Source organism: Callionymus lyra, chromosome 1 (genome assembly GCF_982586985.1).
Source record: "Callionymus lyra chromosome 1, fCalLyr1.hap1.1, whole genome shotgun sequence".
Taxonomy (NCBI): domain Eukaryota; kingdom Metazoa; phylum Chordata; class Actinopteri; order Syngnathiformes; family Callionymidae; genus Callionymus; species Callionymus lyra.
The window spans coordinates 2,030,789-2,050,145 of record NC_141818.1 but is presented as its reverse complement, the minus strand read 5'-3'; the positions used below and the strand labels follow the sequence as shown (position 1 = coordinate 2,050,145).

The window sequence follows — 19,357 nt, the reverse complement described above, 5'->3', positions numbered from 1 at the left end:
CTTTTTTTTCAACTCGCAGAAAAGTTGTGAATAAAAAAACTTACCGAGGTCATAACGGGTGAGTACAATCTGTCGCTCTCAGCCTCCTCTTCACTCGCCGCAGACGTCGGCAGAAGGACGACGCCGACCCTCTGAAGGAGTGACCTTCAAGACAAATGCCACAGAAAAGTTTTCATAATTTTACCTTGAAGTGGAAATTCAAATTTCACTCATTTTCGACTCGATTTAGGGTTATTTCCAGGGTAATGTGTTCTTTTTAAGAGTGATATTCCAAAATGTTTGTTCATTTTAATGTAGCGACTGGAGCTCAGTTGTCATCATCTTGGTCCAAAAAGACACTTAAAAACATCCAAATACCTCCGTACTGCTCGACTGTAACGTCCATCTTGGATTGAAGACACAGGAATTGTTCAAACATAAACAAGTCTGTATTTTGAGCTTCTTTTTAGCTGAAGATACCAGTCCATCAGCGTAAATGTTGATGAAGATGATGAAGATAAAGATAAAGATGAAAAAGATGATGAAGATCAAGATGAAGAAGATGATAAAGGTAAAGATAAAGATGAAGATAAAGACAAAGATGATGATGATGAAGATAAAGACAAAGATGATGATGATAAAGATAAAGATGATGATAAAGATGAAGATAAAGACAAAGATGATGATGATGAAGATAAAGAAAAAGAAAGATGATGATGATGAAGATAAAGATAATGAAGATGAAGAAGAAGATGACAAAGATGATGATGATGAAGATGAAGAAGATGAGGATAAAGATGTTAATGAAGATGAAGATGATGATGATAAAGATAAAGATGATGATGAAGATGATGAAGATGAAGAAGATGATGATAAAGATGATGATGATAAAGATAAAGACAAAGATGATGATGATGAAGATAAAGATAAAGAAAAAGATGATGATGATGAAGATAATGAAGATGAAGAAGAAGATGATAAAGATGATGATAAAGATAAAGATGATGATGACGAAGATGAAGATGAAGATGAAGAAGATGATGATAAAGATAAAGATGATGATGAAGATGAAACAGCTGATGATAAAGATAAAGATAAAGAAGATGATGAAGATGAAGAAGATGATGATAAAGATGATGATGATAAAGATAAAGACAAAGATGATGATGATGAAGATGAAGATGAAGAAGATGATGATAAAGATAAAGATGTTAATGAAGATGAAGAAGATGATGATAAAGATAAAGATGATGATGAAGATGAAAAAGCTGATGATAAAGTTAGAGATGAAGAAGATGATGAAGATGAAGATGATGATGATAAAGATAAAGATGATGATGAAGATGAAAAAGCTGATGATAAAGATAGAGATGAAGAAGATGAAGAAGATGATGATAAAGATGATGATGATAAAGATAAAGACAAAGATGATTATGATGAAGATAAAGATGGCAATAAAGAGGACGATGATGAAGATAAAGACAAAGATGATTATGATGAAGATAAAGATGGCGATAAAGAGGACGATGATGATGATGATGATGATGATGAAGATGATGAGACTAAGATCTTTTCTACTAACTCTTCAATACAAGATGGACGTTACAGACGAGCAGTACGGAGGTATTTGGTGTTTTTTTGGACGAAGACGAAGACAACTGAGCTCCAGTTGCTACATTAAAATGAACAAACATTTTTTCTCTATGACTCTTAAAAGGAACAGATTGCTCTGAAAACAGTTAGTCGACATGAGTGAGAGTCGAAAATGAGTGAAACTTCAATTTCAACAACAACTTTAAGTCCAGTGGAAAATATAGTGTAGGTTGATCCTAATTGAACTTGACTTTAATTCACAGGCAGGAAAGTATAAAATATTTGTTTCATTATATGTTGGAGTTTATTGTGTACGCTGCTCATTCTGCTGATCTGAATACAGCAGGGACGCCATGTACACGACCGCTACTGAGATATTATATAGAGTCCACACGGGAATACACCTGCTTCGTCTCCTTTCTACAGTACATTGTAGATTTACGGGAAATATACTTCATGCAAATACATTTTCCATCCCAGTGTAACACTAGTGTGACAAATATGTATCTTGAGCTCTGATATTTGACACAAATGCATCACAACACCTCAACAAATCAGATCATATTCACCTCAACAAATACTCCACAAATGTCACCAGGACCAACAACAAATGTATTTTAACAAGAAAAAAGTTGGAGGTCAGTGAAGACCGACTGCGTCTCCGCCCGATGGAAACTGCTCTCGCATTAATTTGTGGTTTGTTTATCGCGGTGGGACTCGTGGAGCAGCTGGACTGCAGGAGTGTGAGTGTCAACTACCTGAGGACGGAGCTGTTGATCTGGAGAGGACACACTGTGTACGGCACTCTCAGGCTGTGACAGAAGAGCACCAGAGGGATGAGAACGAAGTCCCAGGCGCTCTGACGCATGTAAACGTAGACCAGCAGCGAGCCCTGAGAAGGAAGCAGCTCCGGTTAACAAGGTTCTTCACACGGGTCTTCATTAGAGAAACAATGCTGCAGTGTATGAAGGTGAGGCACAGATAAGTAAGTGAGTAGATACGTCTGTCGACTCCTTTAAGAATGCAATGAAGAGAAAAACTCGCAGGAAGAAATTCTCAAAACATACACAGTTATTGGATTATTGTTGACATCCATAATCTCATTATTTTATCTTAATCACTGGTGTCTTTATAGTTCAGGATGTCCACGCAAACATTTATCTACTTTGACTTTGAGTGAACCAACCAGAGGACCACTTTAAATGACTTGGAGGGCCATGAGTTTGTCTCATGTGGTTTAGATGTTTCAAATACAATGTTGTATAATCTCTTTAAATGGTGATTTTATTTTAATGTTTTTTTGTTGGTGGGTAAAGTACAGATTGTGGGTGATTCACTAAGATTGTGCGCGACAGTAATACAAGCACAAAATGGTCGACATATGTATATTTAAATCACAGAGTATGTATGTAAGTAAGTAAGTAAATAGTATTTATAGAGGATAAGGACTCTACAGTTTAAACTTGGTGAGAACACAAAACTCTCAATAGTTTCAATACAGAAGCAGTATTTTTCATTGAGAGTCATAAATAAATTGTTGTCCAATGACTTTCATTCTCTGTCCATCTTGTGATTCATGGTCTGAAACAAAGATTTTATTTTACTGCTTTCATTATGTCTCAACACAGACAAAAACATTTGTAGTTAAAGATACCAAATAAAGTATTGAACACCGGAAAATGTACATACAACATGTAAAACGACATGTTGCAGTATTAAACAAAACCAAAAAAAATCCCCCAAACATTAAGTTTTAAGGTTATAACAACATAATAAGCAGTTGGAAATGGATTTGATGGCAGAACTGCTGAAATATTAAAAATACAATCAATGTTTTAAACCAATAATTACTTATTTAAATCCCAATACACAAAAGAACACCTGCTTGGAATTGATCGATATTGGAAACATTTCTTTTCCAGAGTTTTCTTTTACCCTCCATTGAGTTAAATGATATCATTTATTTATTTTGTACATGATTCTACTAGTAGGATTGATTAATACAGAATACAAGGTACTACCTCACACCTTGTTCATTTTGACTATATTCTACCCATTAGTAGCGTCGCAGTTCACTCTCAACAACATCTTTATTACTGATTATTAACAGGAAATATATAGTTGATTAGAGGTGAACTTTGATGATAAACTATCTAATAATCCAATGGTATTATTAAGAGGGAATGTAGCTAATTTGCAGTAAAAACACGTATAAATAAGTTCATTATTATTCAAGTGTATTAATAGAAAGACTTGTCGAGTTAAACCGTCGTCAGTTTCTCTTCCATCACTTCAGCTCTTGTAAACCTCAAGGTGTTGTGTAATTACTTGTGTTTGTTTCACTCCTGGAGTGGAATATTTAGCACTTCGTTAATAGAGTTGTTGGTGAAATAACAGCATGCGACTTGGAAACGTCACGGTCATTATTTCCCTGTTAGACGCAGCGTGTTCCTGTCAGGTACTCAAGGAAGTACAGCTGCTAATGTCCAGAAGAGAAGAGCGAGATGATAACGACTCGACACATTCCACGGTGATTTATGAAGGAATGAATCAAACGAGACTTTAATTTCTCTCGCGTCGAACTGTTCAACTTCACTTACACGACCGCAGGCTAATCTTTAAAAGAGGAGATCAACTTCTTTTATCAGGATCATTTCAGCTTCGTTTCATGAACCCAACGTTCTTCTGTGCGGAGCTGCTCATGTTTATATACATGAAGTATTTTAATTGACTTGCAAAATAAAAAAAGAAAGGATGGCGATCATGATGAATATGCAGATCATTTCAAAAGAGTTTAAATCCTATGATCAGTAGTAGTCATAATACTTTTTTTTTTACTGAAAGAAATAGCAATTTAAAAAAAAACAACACTCTTTTCCTCCGGGGTGGATGCTTGTTCTTTCTGTTCAGGTACTCTATCAGATGATTGTGAGGTTTATGGTCCTGTGCAGTACTTTGACTGTTCCAAGGACTGCTCTGGAAAGAGATGCCTGATGTTTCTCCAGGGATCTGTTCCAATGACCACCGGCACCTTTCTTGAATTCACTTTCCAGGCTCTCTCTCGCTTCTTTAAGCCACTGCTATTTCTCCAGTTTTTTTACCTTTTTCCTGTAGTTACACCGGCTTTCCTCGGCTCCTCTATGATGACTATATTCCGTTGGTTGACCATTACCTTTTTGCTGTGAGTATTTGAAAGTCCCGCACGATCTTGGCTCAGTATTCTCGTGCAGCTCTTTGACTGTATTTATGCGGCCATTATAATGTCAAAGTATGATCATCTATAAATGGTTCTAATGCATTAGCAAATGTATTTTGTATTTATTATTAATTTACATTTTCACATAACACTTATTTCCTTTTTCCCTCCTTTTTTGTGTGTAATTCGGTAGTGTCTTGATCTTTTAAGTATATTTTATTGGGTAATGTTTGGATTGTTTATGCGCTTTGTGACCCTGGTCTAGAAAAGCGCTCTACAAATATTACTTTACTATATTAATCCCTCAAAACATTTTTTATAAGTTAGTTGAACAAACATTTGGAAAAAAACTTGTATACACAAGAACAAAATTGCAGTTTATTTAGCTTAATACCAGTCACGGCCGAATGACGAATGTCCCTTTTTTTTTTAGGGATTTTTTTCATCGTCTTTTTGCTTGACAGCCCCTAACAACATTCACAGAATTTAATGCAGCCCTTAAATAATTTTAATTGCCCACCCCTTCTGAACACTATACTGGGTTACGAGATTCCACGTTAATTCATCATCTCTTGGGGCCAACTTCAAATGTAGTCGTGGATGTTTTTCATCTCGAACAGTTGCTCGGATGCCGACTAACCCTCTTTTTCTGTCCAGGCCTATCATCTCCTCGACACATTAGGTGGAGACTTGTGTGATTTGCTAGACCTCGAGGCTGCCGTTCCACTGCCTCATCGAGCTTACAATGAGGACCCCTGAGGGTCTTGCTGACCTTGTGCAGTCTCAGACGTTCCATGATCCAGGTGTGTGGCATTGAGTCGTGTAATCCATCCCGGCAGAGCGCTGTCCGGTTCTGAAGTCTTCTGTTCTGTCATTAGTAACTGGTGTTTTTTTTTTTTAAACCAATGCCCTTCTGTGTCACTGTCTCGTATCGATCCATGTTTCCACTTATCTGCTGCAATGATGCCTGACAGGAGTTACAATGTCGTGGGGAGGCAGGCGATTGGCTGATCGTTGGATGGGACGGTTCCCTTCTGGGGATCTTCCTGAATCAGACCTTGGTCTCTTTGTTAACTTGTGCCGTGCTTTGGTGTTCATGGAGTCGGGTCCAAATCAGGTTCTTGGATTTATGCTAAGTCAACGATTTGGCCGGTTCGAAATGCAGATTTATTCAGAGATCCATTGGTTTGTACCTCTTGAGGTTATCACTAATCCATGCTAATCAGTGTGAAGGGTTGAAACTCTCTCGCTTTCCCACTTAGTTCAGGTAAATAAATGTTAAATAATGTTATTCATATGGTTTCAATGCACTTATATTGTATCTATTGAAACCTCTACTCGTAGATGAGACTTTCAATCACACAATATAGAAACACCAAGAGTTAGGAATCAGATTTTCAAGGGTTAATTAAAAAAACAAGTAGGTCCAGCGAGCAGAACACGTAAGGCGAGAATCAATAATATAGACGGACGTCCCGGAAACCGTGAGAGGAAACGACGCGACTCGATCGGAATTCACTTACTCGACGTTTAAAGTCGACTGAAATTTTCAACAAAGCCAGTTCATTGAAACCGTTCATGCCGATCGTGAACAACAGCAGCATTAGCTCGACCCTTCATTATTTTCTTGTATTCATGAAGTCAAGCGTGTAATTAAAATGTTGCCGTCTTATGGACAAAATGGAAAAATAAGCGAGGGCGGCTTTTCTGGAACTCTCAGAGCTCTGAACACATTTAGATGCATTACTGATGAAACCGAATTGATTTCATTTGTAGATGAAGATTTGTTACCAACAGAAGCTCCATTTCAAATCTCCATCCAAATGTTCTTTTTATTATTCATTATTACTTTGTTGACTTATTAGCAGCAAAATTAGAAGAAAAAAATGAACATTTCAGGTGATTCATCAAAAAATAAATATAACAATAATAATAAATAAGGCATACACGGCATGTTGAAGTAAAATGAATAGACAATCTCTTGGTCGCCACATCTACGCGCTTAAATATCAAATAATAAAGGATTAAAAAAACTCAATAAATGTGTACAAGTTGTTGTTTTTTCTACTTGAGTTCATTTCTCACCAATTATACATCCTTGCAGGCGACACGGAGCTGCCGTTGACCAATGAAGCATGTGTGTTTTAGTCATGTGACGTAGACTGTGGTTTAAATAAAGTTTTGAGACTGTTACAGTGACAACCTGTGTTATCTCAGGGTCAACGACCTTCCCTGGCTTCTGGAAATACATATGCAGTTGACCTTGACACAGAGACAACACAAAGGATACCAAGAACACCTTTGTTTTCGGGCCTTCGGGTCACAATGAAGCTGAGATAACGCAAGGGTTAAGAACGACCATTATAAGATACGACAATACAAGTACAACAATTTTACTGATACATACGTGTTTACTGTATTTAAAGTAAAGTACTTAATATATAGTTCAGCTCCGTAGTCTTACTATGGAGTATAACTACAAGAATTAAAGCATTTAATTGTGGCGTATTGTCCGAAAAATGCTAAATAAAATTCAGTTTTTTGGCTACAGTTTAGTACCTATTTGAAGCGGGTCTAAAAGATTATTTTTTTTTCGGCTAAGTGCTGAAAGAGCTGGATAGGATTAGCTCAGTGGTGTTTGAATTGATAGAGAACCCTCTAGTGGATACACAGCGCAATCACAATAGAAAGACGGTAGAAAGATGGGAGAGGATGAATGTCTTTTGTGTAACCGGTTACACCACGGTTAGGAGCATCGGTTACTGGTGTAGAAAACCTGCTAACATTGACACCCCCTAGTGGCCATATTTCATAAAGTTTATCGTAACTGTGTGTGGGTTTACCTCTTGTGTAGCTCTGTGCAGAGCCGGGAGATGATTGAGATTAATTTCGACGCTGCCGAACGCAGACGCAAAAGTCTTCAGCATCAGCCAGCACACACACCTGTGAGGAGTCAGAGACGTGGACGTGTCAAATGAAATATTCATGACCGGAGATAAGGATTAGCGGCGACAATGTACACAAGCGGGATAATGGGCTGACGGTGATGACGCGCCGATAAAATAGTTCCTCTATCTGGATGTCCCCTGAAGGTACCACACATGTTAATGAGGAGGCCGTGAGGGCGAGACAGAGAAAAGACTGGGAGACACGGATTGAGGACCAAATCTAAAAAGAGATAAAAGGAAGGTGAAGGAAAGAGCCGCGGCTTTAGATGTCGTCGTTAAACCCGACGTCTGAAAGAAACATTGATGTGATTCTAGAACAGATTTATTTTTAAGACTAACAGAGAACTTTCCAAAAAAAAAAAAAAAAAGTTACACGACCTCGCTACAGATTTAAACAATCTCAAAGTCTAGTTAAAGAAAAAAACTCTTGGAAAGCAACAACACTGAACTTTTCTTTTAGCTGTAAAAAAAAAGATATTTCTGCCTGTAGTCCTGGTGCATCAACAACAACAAAGTGCGATGATGAAGAGTCATGCATCATTCAGAGGTTCAGCACTAAATCTCCCTCTGCCATCATTCACTTCACGCATTTATGTTCATTCTTGCTGTTGCATCTATTAATGTAACAGCGCTCGCCCGCAGAAGAGAGATGGATGGTTTGAATCCTCGCACTGGTTTAGAAAATACCTTCTTGACAAATATAGAGACCAAACTTTTGATCTGAACACATCACAATAATATATAAAAGGGATGGTTCGTCCAAAACTTATTTTTTACTCGCTCCTCATGTCCAGTAAGGTAACAAGTTCACTGAGAGGGAGTGAGGTGAAGGAAGATCAAGGTTGGAAACAGAAGTTGGAGCAAGTCTTGAAGGGATTTAATATTAAATCGAAGAGTAACACACTTTGTATGTACCAGGGCTTTCCAATGCATTCAAGCAAACTGTCAAATATTAGTCCATAAATATTTGGTTAAAAGGCTGTTAAAATGGTCTTCAAGATATGATATCAGCCATAGATTTTGCTGATAAATATCAGATAGGTTTTCTGGTCAAACAACACTAGCTTAAAACATTTAACTTGTAAAATAAACTAAAAAGTATATTTTCTTTTAAAATAAGCTGCTATTTCATGATTTATCATTGGAAAAATGGACAAAATCACTCACTTCAAGCACCTTTTTAACATTACACAACCTCAAAATTGAGGAAATCTCTGAAGAAATCAATATAATTATATGTTAGTAGTTAGTAAAAAAAATTGTTGTTGCTAGACTTTATTCTTGTTTTGAATTGTAAAGCAAAGAACAGGAGAATAAAAGGAGCAAATTGAATTTACATCATCAACCTTCGAAGTCAATCGGTGACTCTGAGAGGAAAACAAATGTATGGAAGGTCACATTGTTTACTCTCTCAAGCAACAGATGTTAAAATAGCATATCACATGTACTTGCATCCAGGAAAACAAACTTGACCCTAACACACACACACACACACACACACCTCAAAAGTCCAGGCAAGATGCATGTGTTAAGGAGGGGGAGGCAGAATGAGAGGCGGTCGACCCGACCTTGACCCTGGTCCTCCTCAGATGCGAAGGCTCTCTTGACCCTGAGTCAAAAAACACAACAGGCTGATTGAGTCAAAGTGTTAAAGTTGAACCATGTAGCCTTCAGGGCTATAGTTTGTTTATTCTGTTGGTGCACAGAGCAGTACGACTCAATCCTGTCTCTGGCGGCTCTTGTTGTGTTGCCCTCTGGCTCAGCTCTCCCCTCGGGTACCTGTCGCTCTCAAGGACTCTCTGCGCTCGGTTGTCGGCAGGACTCGGGGAAACCTTGCGTTCCTTCACGAAGAGAACACAGCAGACCCTCCGCACCAGCCAGCCACGGTACCTGTGAAAGAAAGGTCAGCTTCACATCCAATATATATATTTGTTTTCATTATTCCCACCTGGTCTGGCTTTCGTTGACACTGAGGATGTTCCGGAAGCCCAGGGTCAAGTTGTGCTCCAACTTTTTGCGCTAGGAGGCGAAACAAAAAGTGATGAAGTTGTGTTATTTTTGTGGAATCTAAAAACGATGGGAGTCATTTCTATTCGGGTCTCATCGACATGATTAGTTGCTGCCGCATCACCTCAGGAAGACCCTCCAGCTCTGCACCCGTGACCCACCTGAATCCACTGCATTTGGAATTTCTATGCGCCGTATTTAATGGGGGATTGAAACAGGTTTGTGACCCGGTGTGTCGAGACTGAAGTGGCCCCTCTTCAAACATGAATGAGAGGGCAGAGTTTTCGGATTCAAACAGGGAGTGAAGATTGTGAGTGAAGCCATTACTCAAGCTGAGTCGATCATTGGATCATTGCTTTAAACTCTCCTGCTCAACTTCTTTCACCTTCAACCACGGACCAGAAATCAAATCAATATTTATAGAAGCATATTTCAAGGGAAAAAAAAGTGATTAAACATGAAACTGTTTCCTTCAACTGAGAAAATTCTCTAAACTTATTAAAATGTTTTCACAACACGATCTGGAGCTTGTTATCTATGCATTTGTGTCGTTTATACTATTGTAACAGTTTGTTTTCATGTCTAAACAAACAGGATCTGTCTCGCCTGCAGTTCACACAAAACTCTGCAGCCAGAATTCTGAGCCGCTCTAGTAGAAGAACTCACATTTCTCCGATCCTTAAAACTCTTCACTGGCTGCCAGTTTCTTTCAGGATCAATTTAAAAATTCTGTCATTTACTTTCAGATCTATTCATGATCAGACCTTCCATCAGTGATCTGATCCAGCCTTACACCCCAGCTCGGGCTCTGAGGTCTGTGGATCAGAATCTACTGATGGTTCCTGAACACGCTTCAGGACCAGAAGAGAGAAATCCTTCCAGACTGTTGCTCCTAAGCTTTGGAACCATCTCTGTGTTTGATGATCTACTGACTCCTTCTAGAAACATCTCAACACACTTTTATTCTTGCAGGCTTTTCCTTGATTTTCTGAGACTCCTGTGTTTTTCTCTGTGTTATCTTGACCTTTTAAGTATATGTTTTATTGGGTATTGTTTTGGTTGTTTAAGCTCTTGGGCTAGACAGGCGCTCTACAAATATTACTTACTTACTAAAATGATAGACAGTAACTGTATCATTCAGTAAATAATAAGGTTTGTATGCATTTGTGAAAAAAACTGAAAACATAGAACACCTAAAGGTCCTTTTTACTGACTAAAATGTCAAAGCTATTGATAATCCTTCTGACTAACTTCAGATCTTTTCTTTATTATAATCAATAATAACGTCTCCATATATCAGCTCTTATATTAAAACTCTTATGACCTACATTTTTTTGAGTTGTAATATGCATTTAAATGAAGAAGAAATTTAAGAAAACAAGGGTTGGTCTTGACATTTTTTCCCCCCATAACTCTGGGCACACACACTGAAGAAAATGAAATTGCTTTTGAAACATGAGTGCAGTTCATTGTGTTCCATTTAATTGAGTTTATTGTATTGGACAACTTGTACTTTTACCGTGTGGGCTGCTTGATTGAAAAAGTTTCCATATATGTTTTTCAAGTTGCCTTGAGAGCTTTTCCAGTCACAGAAGCTCAAGAAAATGTCCCAAAAAAATGAGTTATTAGATACGTCCGTTCAATGAGTGTTTTTGGGTTTCAAACCTGCTTTTTCTCAGTGTATTAGATGCTATAGAAATTAATGTTGTTGACATGTATTATAGTGGATCATCGCCGACTTGATCCAGTGCACTTTGATCCTAAAGTGAATCTATGGTATCTTCAATTATTTGTCCTTCTCATCAATCAATGACCCCCCAACTGAAAGTATCTGGACTCACCAGACTGTCTGGAGTGCACTGGTGGCAGCACTGGTCCACATTGGGTCGGAACTTCCCAAGACATGGAAAAGGAATCTTTAGTTTTTTCAACTGCCTGGGCACCTGCTGGGGAAAAACAAGCTGAATGTCATTTCTGTCTGGTCAGTACAGTAAACCAATTTTAATTCAAGATTCTTAAATGAATCACGTTTTATATCATCATTACAACGGTTCTTTGATCAAATATAGTAATTGACAATTAATCTGAGTCTATTTAAAGAATTCTTGTCGTTCTTTCTCCTCAAATCTATTTCCGAATCAGCTCTGAAAGTGAAAACAGGCTACACTGTACTAACAAATGAACAAAGAAGATCCATCTGAAACAACAGCTTCCCCATCTTGCATTCTGAATAATTCAGGGGTCTCAGGTGCAAGTCTGGATTGTTTTTGGAATAGCGCCACATGTCAGGTTGAAGTCATTTGAATAGAGAAGCTTTTGAAATACACAAATTTGTCAGCAGGGAAATCCATTTTTTTCCTTTTTTAGTGTTTAGGTTATTCTATTGTTTATTCAACACAAAAATCTTTGCTTTTCTGTGTTTAATTGTTTTGCTCATGGTCGGCCAGAGACACGAGGAAAATGTTCAGAACCATGTCAGTAGTGAAGTGTGATGGTACACATCATCAAATACAAACTGAAGCAAACAAAACTGACAGAATACTTCAAAATTGATAAACATATTTTGATACAATCAGGATTGATAGATAGTATTGATAGAAATAAACAATTTCCCGAAGGAGACCTCCTAAGAGATCAATAAATATCTACCTAACCTATTGTTTAGGATAATTATGTTGTTAAAGCATGTTTACTGTATATTCTTTTTTTTCATTGCTTGTGTGAGAAAGAAATGTAGTAGAACTTGTTTTTGGTTGAAACCGTTGCAGTAAGAAAATGAATGCTTGTGACACTGGGATGAAGATATAACAGCGAACTAACAGCTCTGTGTTTTAGAAATGATTCATACAAACATGTAAACTCTCTGTTGTTCTACTTTCTCTCTTGCATACAATTAAAATGTTAGAGTTTAAACCAGATGTAACTTCTATTATTTGTTTAAGTAACAGGGTTTCTCTCCAGTGCCGTCATTTTCACCCCCGATTTTCTTTTTTTTTTATCCCTTTTCCCTGTTTCTTAATCGTACTGCCGTGATGATGCATGTGTTCTGTAAAGTTTCAAATTAGTACTTCTATGTCTCGTTGTCGTTTTTCGTCTCGGTCTATCTGTGAACTGTGAGGCGCAGCTAGCTAGGCTCGTTGCTATGACAACACTTCTTATATACTTAGCGTGGCTCAGTATATAAACAGTAAAAGTAAGACTAAATTTTGAGCTCTACTCAAATGCAAGTGATTCAGCCGCTCATCTCTTTCAACCTCCTTTGTTAAAGCAACAATAAGAACTTTTCATCTCGTCTCAGTTGTTTTCTTATAAGATCATGAACTGAAGTTTAAACCTGTCCGTCTTCACCGTATGCTAATGAGCTAAGTTGTTAGCATCAGGTCATTTATAAAGTGTTATGTGTGCGTGTACAAGGAGGTGGATTTATTATTGATTTTTTCTGTGTATTGTATTGTATTGCAGTTCACAAGATTCCTACATAAACTTCATGGAAATTTCTCGATATCGCGACGCGCCGGCGGCTCCTCTCTGATGTCACTCAGTTTCGCCGGAAACCCATGTAAGTTCCGGGAAACTGAGCGTTACAACTGATCATTTTCTGATATCGCTTTTGAATTGATTTAATTTTGGTCATAATCTTTGGTTCTCTCTTGATTTAGGAAGATATTCAAACTGGAAAGCTTGTAAAATGGAGCACAAAGAACGAATCAATCACAAAGTTTCCTTTCAAGTGACTGTGGTGAAAAAAAACTGTGATGTTCATGTGGGTCGAGATAAAGTGCTCTTCAACGAGTCAACACCTGCTGGTCCAGCAGTGGCTTGAACAGTGTGTCCTAAACCTCCTGGCAGCATGTGGTGTCCTGCAGAAGGAAGTCATTTTTCACTTTTTCCTCTGAGCCAATACAATTCTTTAATCATTTTAACTTAATATATGACGTCTTTATATACATTTGAAAGCCCTTGGCAGAGGCATGCAGCATCCGAGTCCTTTCCTATTTTAGCATGAAGGTAGAATTTTGAAAAGCTCCCTCAGTAAAGTCATTTAGTCCTTTATTATAGTGAAAATACATGTTTTTTAAATGCATTTAGGGAGCCAAACGTGAGCGTGCACGTCAGGAAGTGTAGAGGTTGAGATCAATGTCAGAAGATTTACTGAATGTTTCATTGAGGGAAACATACTAAAGTGCTCTTCAGGGATCGATCTGTCAATTTAAAAGCCCATAAAATTAGCACCAAAGAGGATTTTTAAACAGCAGTTTCGTTTGGATGTGTGCTGTTAAAACGGTGTGTGTGTGTGTGTGTGTGTGTGTGTGTGTGTGTGTGTGTGTGTGTGTGTGTGTGTGTGTGTGTGTGTGTGTGTGTGTGTGTGTGTGTGTGTGTGTGTGTGTGTGTGTGTGTCGGTCATCAGCGCGTCTCCAATTCAGTGTTAAATGGATTCAGGACAGATTATCCTCATCTGTAAATAATGGGCCAACAACTCTCTTGTGATCAATGATGGCAGATCGAGTGATTATGATAGATTCTCCCGAGAGTGTAGCCAAAGGGGAAATCAATTAGCAGGACCACAGATTACGTAAATGACACTTCTTAAATCAAAAGATCGATATATCAAAGGGAGATGAAAAAAAAAGGGTGGCCGGGACCAGAAGGTGCGTCAGAACAGAGGCTGCTGTGTTACAGCATCTTGGGAAATACCCAAGAAGGTCCAGAAATATTCTCCACATGGTGGTGAGATCAGATACAATCGGAGACTTTGATGAACTAAGAATCATGCAGTTTACAAGGATGTAATTGGCTCTGACAGTTTTATACAAGTAGAAAATACTTCAACCAATAACATCGTAAATGTGTCACTATTGTTATTGTGCTTAGAGTTATTTATATCTAACTTATATATTTATTTGGCTTCTTCACATGATTTTCGTGCGGAACATTTAAATACGTTTTTAAGGAAATACTGTTATAATTACCAAATGATTTATATTGGTGGTATCCTGTAGTTCCATCTGGATAAAGAAAGATTTTGAAGGATTTGTCATCCACTTGTATAGGTTGTAACTACGAACGAACAATCGCAATATTTCTTTTCACAATACTGTACCGAATGGTTTAAATCATTTTTCTTCCATAGTTTTTTTTTTTTTCTTTTTCCATTTATTTTCCATCTACATTAAAAATATTTATGGCGTTTGTATACTTTTGTGTAGCAATTAAACCTCCGGCCGCTAGATGGCAGCAGTCATAACGTACTTCGTATCTAAAGGAACAATGAAATCCAAAAAGATCCCAGCGATGACTGAGGACGAGAGGATACAGTGGACTCCAGCAGCTTTTAAAGCTGATGTTTGGACATATTTTGGTTTGAAAACAAATGAAAGCAGTTACGACTTCGTCAAGAGTCATGTGGTCTGTAAATCCTGGTGATAACTGAGGATGAGAGGATACAGTGACTCAATCAGCTTTTAAAGCTGATCTTTGGACATATTTTGGTTTCAAAACAAATGAAAGCAGTTACGACTTTGTCAAGAGTCATGTGGTCTGTAAATACTACAACACCAGAGTCAAGTACTCGACAATACTACACATACATTATATCATTGTCTCTGTACACACACCTAATTACTAGAGCTGAATAAATTGCCTGAAATGCATCAGAATTCCATGTTGTTTCAAGGTTTCTACATAAGACAAGACTTTTAGCAGTCCAAGAATACTGTTGCGCTAACTACGTAATTTGCTACGAGTTATGCACGGTGCAAGTAAGTAAGTAAGTAAGTACGTAATTTTTATTTGTATAGCGCTTTTCCAGACCAGGGTCACAAAGCGCTTAAACAATCAAAACAATATTCAATAAAGTATAAACTTTAAAGATCAAGATAAAACTGAGAACACAACAATACAATACAAGTGCTTTTCCTATTTTCATACAACTTGAAGGTTGTACTTATTTAAAAGAACAGCCTTGGGACTTTTAACTTGAGCACAATACCAGAATCTGTGGGTGTACTTCGGTGTTGACGCGCCTGACAAAAGCTTTTTTTCCGTGGACGCATCTGGCGAAACCACGAGCACCTTTCACTGCGATCGTCAAAATGGATTCATTAGAGAAGTTTGATGAGAAACGACAGCATCGCCGATGAAGCGACAGCGTTTCTGACACGCAATAGTCAACCTTTTAATCTAAATAGAAAAGCAATTTATTATTCCGGGCCAGACTATGGAGGAGGGGTATTGAACTAAAGTTCTCTTCAGCATCTTCTTCAGTCAGTCGCAGTCGTACTTTGAGGCGACGATGGACGCGTTTAAATTGATTTGAATTGAATTGAAGTACTGTGGCTGGTTTGGAGGGTCTTACGACTGAATCAAAGGATGAAGAGATGGATGAACAAAACTGTGTGTGTGTGTGTGTGTGTGTGTGTGTGTGTGTGTGTGTGTGGTTGCTACGAGACAGATGGGGAGAAGAGAAGGCTAGTTTGGTGGGTGGACGGGCAGCACCGCTGACACTCTTTATCACAGCAGTGGACAGGGACTGTGAGGTGGGTTGTTGATGAGAGTCACAGATCTGCTTTTTAAAAGGTTCACGTAAAAAAGCCTCTTTTTGTGCGTTTGGGGAGCAGAGGGTTCGTCATGTGACGTCTAAAAGCAAACAACCAAACACGCTACCGAATATTCTTTAATATTAAAATACTTATTAATTAATTTTCTTATGGTAAATAGGACTTTTTCACTAGTTATTTAAAGACATAAAAACAAATTGCCTAAAACAATTAATAGCACTACTAAGAAATAGGCTTTTTTTGCGATTGCAACATAGTTTGCTATTATTTTTTTTTTACATTTTTACTCACCAGCACGACATTTGATAGAAACATTAAACACCTACTTTTAGACCAGATGAATTGATAAATACCCTAAAAAATGTTAATAAAATTACAGATTTTTAATTTTTAACTGTAAAAAAACAACAATTTAAGAACCACAAGTACTGCACAAAACACCTGGAATTGAATATATTCATTCAATTGAAAATATAAAAACACTTTCACCACTGTTTTTAACAAGCGGGGGGAAAAAAAACACGGTCTCTGTCCAACGTTGTTTCTGCCGCCCTCTACTGTAGAGTCGGTGTAATCATTTCTGTTAAATCGTGAAAAAAAGGAATCGAAATATGACATTAAAAACGCCTAAAACTGATAAAACACCAATTGTTTCTTCTCTTTAATAAATAAATATTGTTCAAAATCTACATTTGATCTTTTTTACCTCGTCTGTCTGAAGATTAGTCTGAAGTTAAGAAAGTGTGCAACATGAAAAACTATAACCTCCATTAACCCTAAAAAACAACTGAAGTAGTTTTAACTAGCCGACATAATTGTAGTGTTTTGAACAAAACATCAGCCTTTAGAAGCCATACAAGGAAACAAGTAATGCTTCCTAAAAATAAAAAATAAATAATTGAAAAACTTTTCACACAGATAACTGTGGAATGAGAAATTAAGTCGCACTAAAAACAAACTATTTTGACTTCTTTTAAACGCTTCTTAATTGGGATTGTTTTGAATCTTTTTTAACAACATTCAAGCCGTAAACTTAATGGACGCCATTATTCCCGTCCATTCTTTTTTACGCCACTCTCTGAGCGATTACATTTCACGGCGTGTTGTTGGGTTCTTCGGTGACAAACATCAAGTGGAATAAAAAGCCGTGTTGTGTTTACCTCTGGCTGAGAGAAACAAAGAATGTGGGATTAGTCCGTGTGGACCCAAACAAACAGGGTTCTCACCGTGAGTCTGTTGTGATGTGTCGACGAAACAACCGGGTCTCCATTTATCCCCTCGTGCTGCTCCATCATCTCGAGACCCCTGCAGACCTTCAGCTGGAAACACACCAAAGAAAACAAGTTGTCATTCCAGCTTGTCAAAAATCGTTAATTTTATGCACCATAAAAAGATTTATGAATCATTTAGAAATAAATCCTCAAGGCCTCGTTTCTTTACTTGATTCATCTCCTCAGCACAAAAAAGATTTCTTCCTCCGGTTGTTGTACCAGTTGTTTGTATCTGTCATCAATTTATCATCCGGTGCCCAAAGCACAATCCTCAGAGTTCCAACTGGCACTTCTTCTCTTCCGCCAGCGTGAAATTTCCTCAGATTCCCGACCCTAACTTTCATTAGTTTCAAGTTAGAGGGCAGTGGATCTGCTGCCGCCGGTTACTTTGATGCCGTGACATTGTTTCATTTTATTAGAGCCGCCGCTGAAACTTTACTTTTTTAAAGTTTGCCATCAGTATGCAGGCAGGAATACGGCGGGAGCGGAGCGGCCATTTAGAGGTTGAGGTCTGGCGCGGCGAGGTTCAGGTGTAAAGGACACACACTAGAGGCGCATTAATCATTAAAAAGCCCGGTCCGTGACCATCAACTGAGGAATTACTCCCACATAACCGGAGCCGGTTCCTTTTGCCAATTTGAAAAGTTAACAACAAAGGTCGTCATTTGATTTGATGTAGCTTGTAGGTCACCGACCAGCGCTGAAGAAACTTAAGTCAGCAATTACCTGCTATTAGGATGGAATCCATGAAACCATCGAGACAAAAAGTGACGCCGCTCGAGGGCGTCTAAGACAACAACTGGCTTTGATGTTGTGTAATCCACCATTTGATATGAATATTCTGTAAACGGTCACAGATCTTTCTGGCTGAACAAGATTCAATTTGTGTGGTGTCACAGCTGTGGGAAGCTAGTTTTAGTTCTTAGAACCGGAGGAAGTAGTTCTTCTAGAAGTCTGATTGTTCAACACAACAACACTCGGTGAGTCAGGAGGTTTCAACGTTGGTCACTGCATGAGTTTAAACATTGGTTATGAAGACAAACAGATCACTCGGCTCCTCAACTCCCTCCCTGCTTCTGATTTCAGTGGTCTAGATATTTAGGTAAAACACTTAACTTACATTTATATTGACGAAGAAAACAAAAGTAGTTCAGGGTTTATTCTTCCAGGATGGCTGTTTTTCTATTGCTTATTTTGTGTGTTTTCTTATTTCAGTCTTTTATTCTGTACTGATGCCACACAAAAAAAACGTTTGTTGTGTTAACAACACTAACAATGACAGTTTCTGATATTTGAGTTTGTCGGCAGCAACTATCATGTGTGTGTAAAGGCGTTTGTCGGTGTGTGTAGGAGAATACAATGCTACTGTGGCTCATGACCATGTGATACGACAATGTTGGGGGGAAAAAACTATTTACTAGGACATTAGTTTGAGTTCTGGTCACCGTGTACTTCACAACGATTAGTTATTATTAACATCATAAATCCTATTCACACGGGATAAGCATAACCTGGGGACCTCTGGTAATTTGTAATTGTTACAAATTGAGTTTGTCTGAGTTTTAATCCCCTGTAAATGCGTCATGTCTGTGATTTGTATTGTAATAATTCCGCCGCGAATTACCTACTGTACTGTAATTCACCAAACACAGACGTCGGGTGATAATACTAGTCCCGTGCGAATCCGCATGTCTGTGTTTGTAATTCTTAATGCCGCATATACGCCACTGTAACGAACTTCTAGGCCATTGTGTTAATATTTACTTCCGCCGTTTTATTTTGAAGGGGTTGAAAAGGAAGTAAATG

General features: G+C 38.0%; 1 protein-coding gene across 1 annotated transcript in view; it reads right to left on the bottom strand.

Moving 5' to 3' along the window:
* The window catches only part of gpat2 (glycerol-3-phosphate acyltransferase 2, mitochondrial), a 144,429-nt gene that overhangs the window by 69,004 nt on the left and 56,068 nt on the right, over positions 1-19,357 (bottom strand). The window contains exons 3-10 of the mRNA XM_087787725.1: positions 17,507-17,599; positions 11,565-11,669; positions 9,665-9,735; positions 9,496-9,606; positions 9,218-9,325; positions 7,612-7,711; positions 2,331-2,464; positions 45-144 (exon numbers count right to left, since the gene is read on the bottom strand). Of these exons, the coding sequence (XP_087643851.1) occupies positions 45-144; positions 2,331-2,464; positions 7,612-7,711; positions 9,218-9,325; positions 9,496-9,606; positions 9,665-9,735; positions 11,565-11,669; positions 17,507-17,575 (798 nt within the window). The 5' untranslated portion in view covers positions 17,576-17,599. The remainder of the gene's footprint in view (positions 1-44; positions 145-2,330; positions 2,465-7,611; positions 7,712-9,217; positions 9,326-9,495; positions 9,607-9,664; positions 9,736-11,564; positions 11,670-17,506; positions 17,600-19,357) is intronic.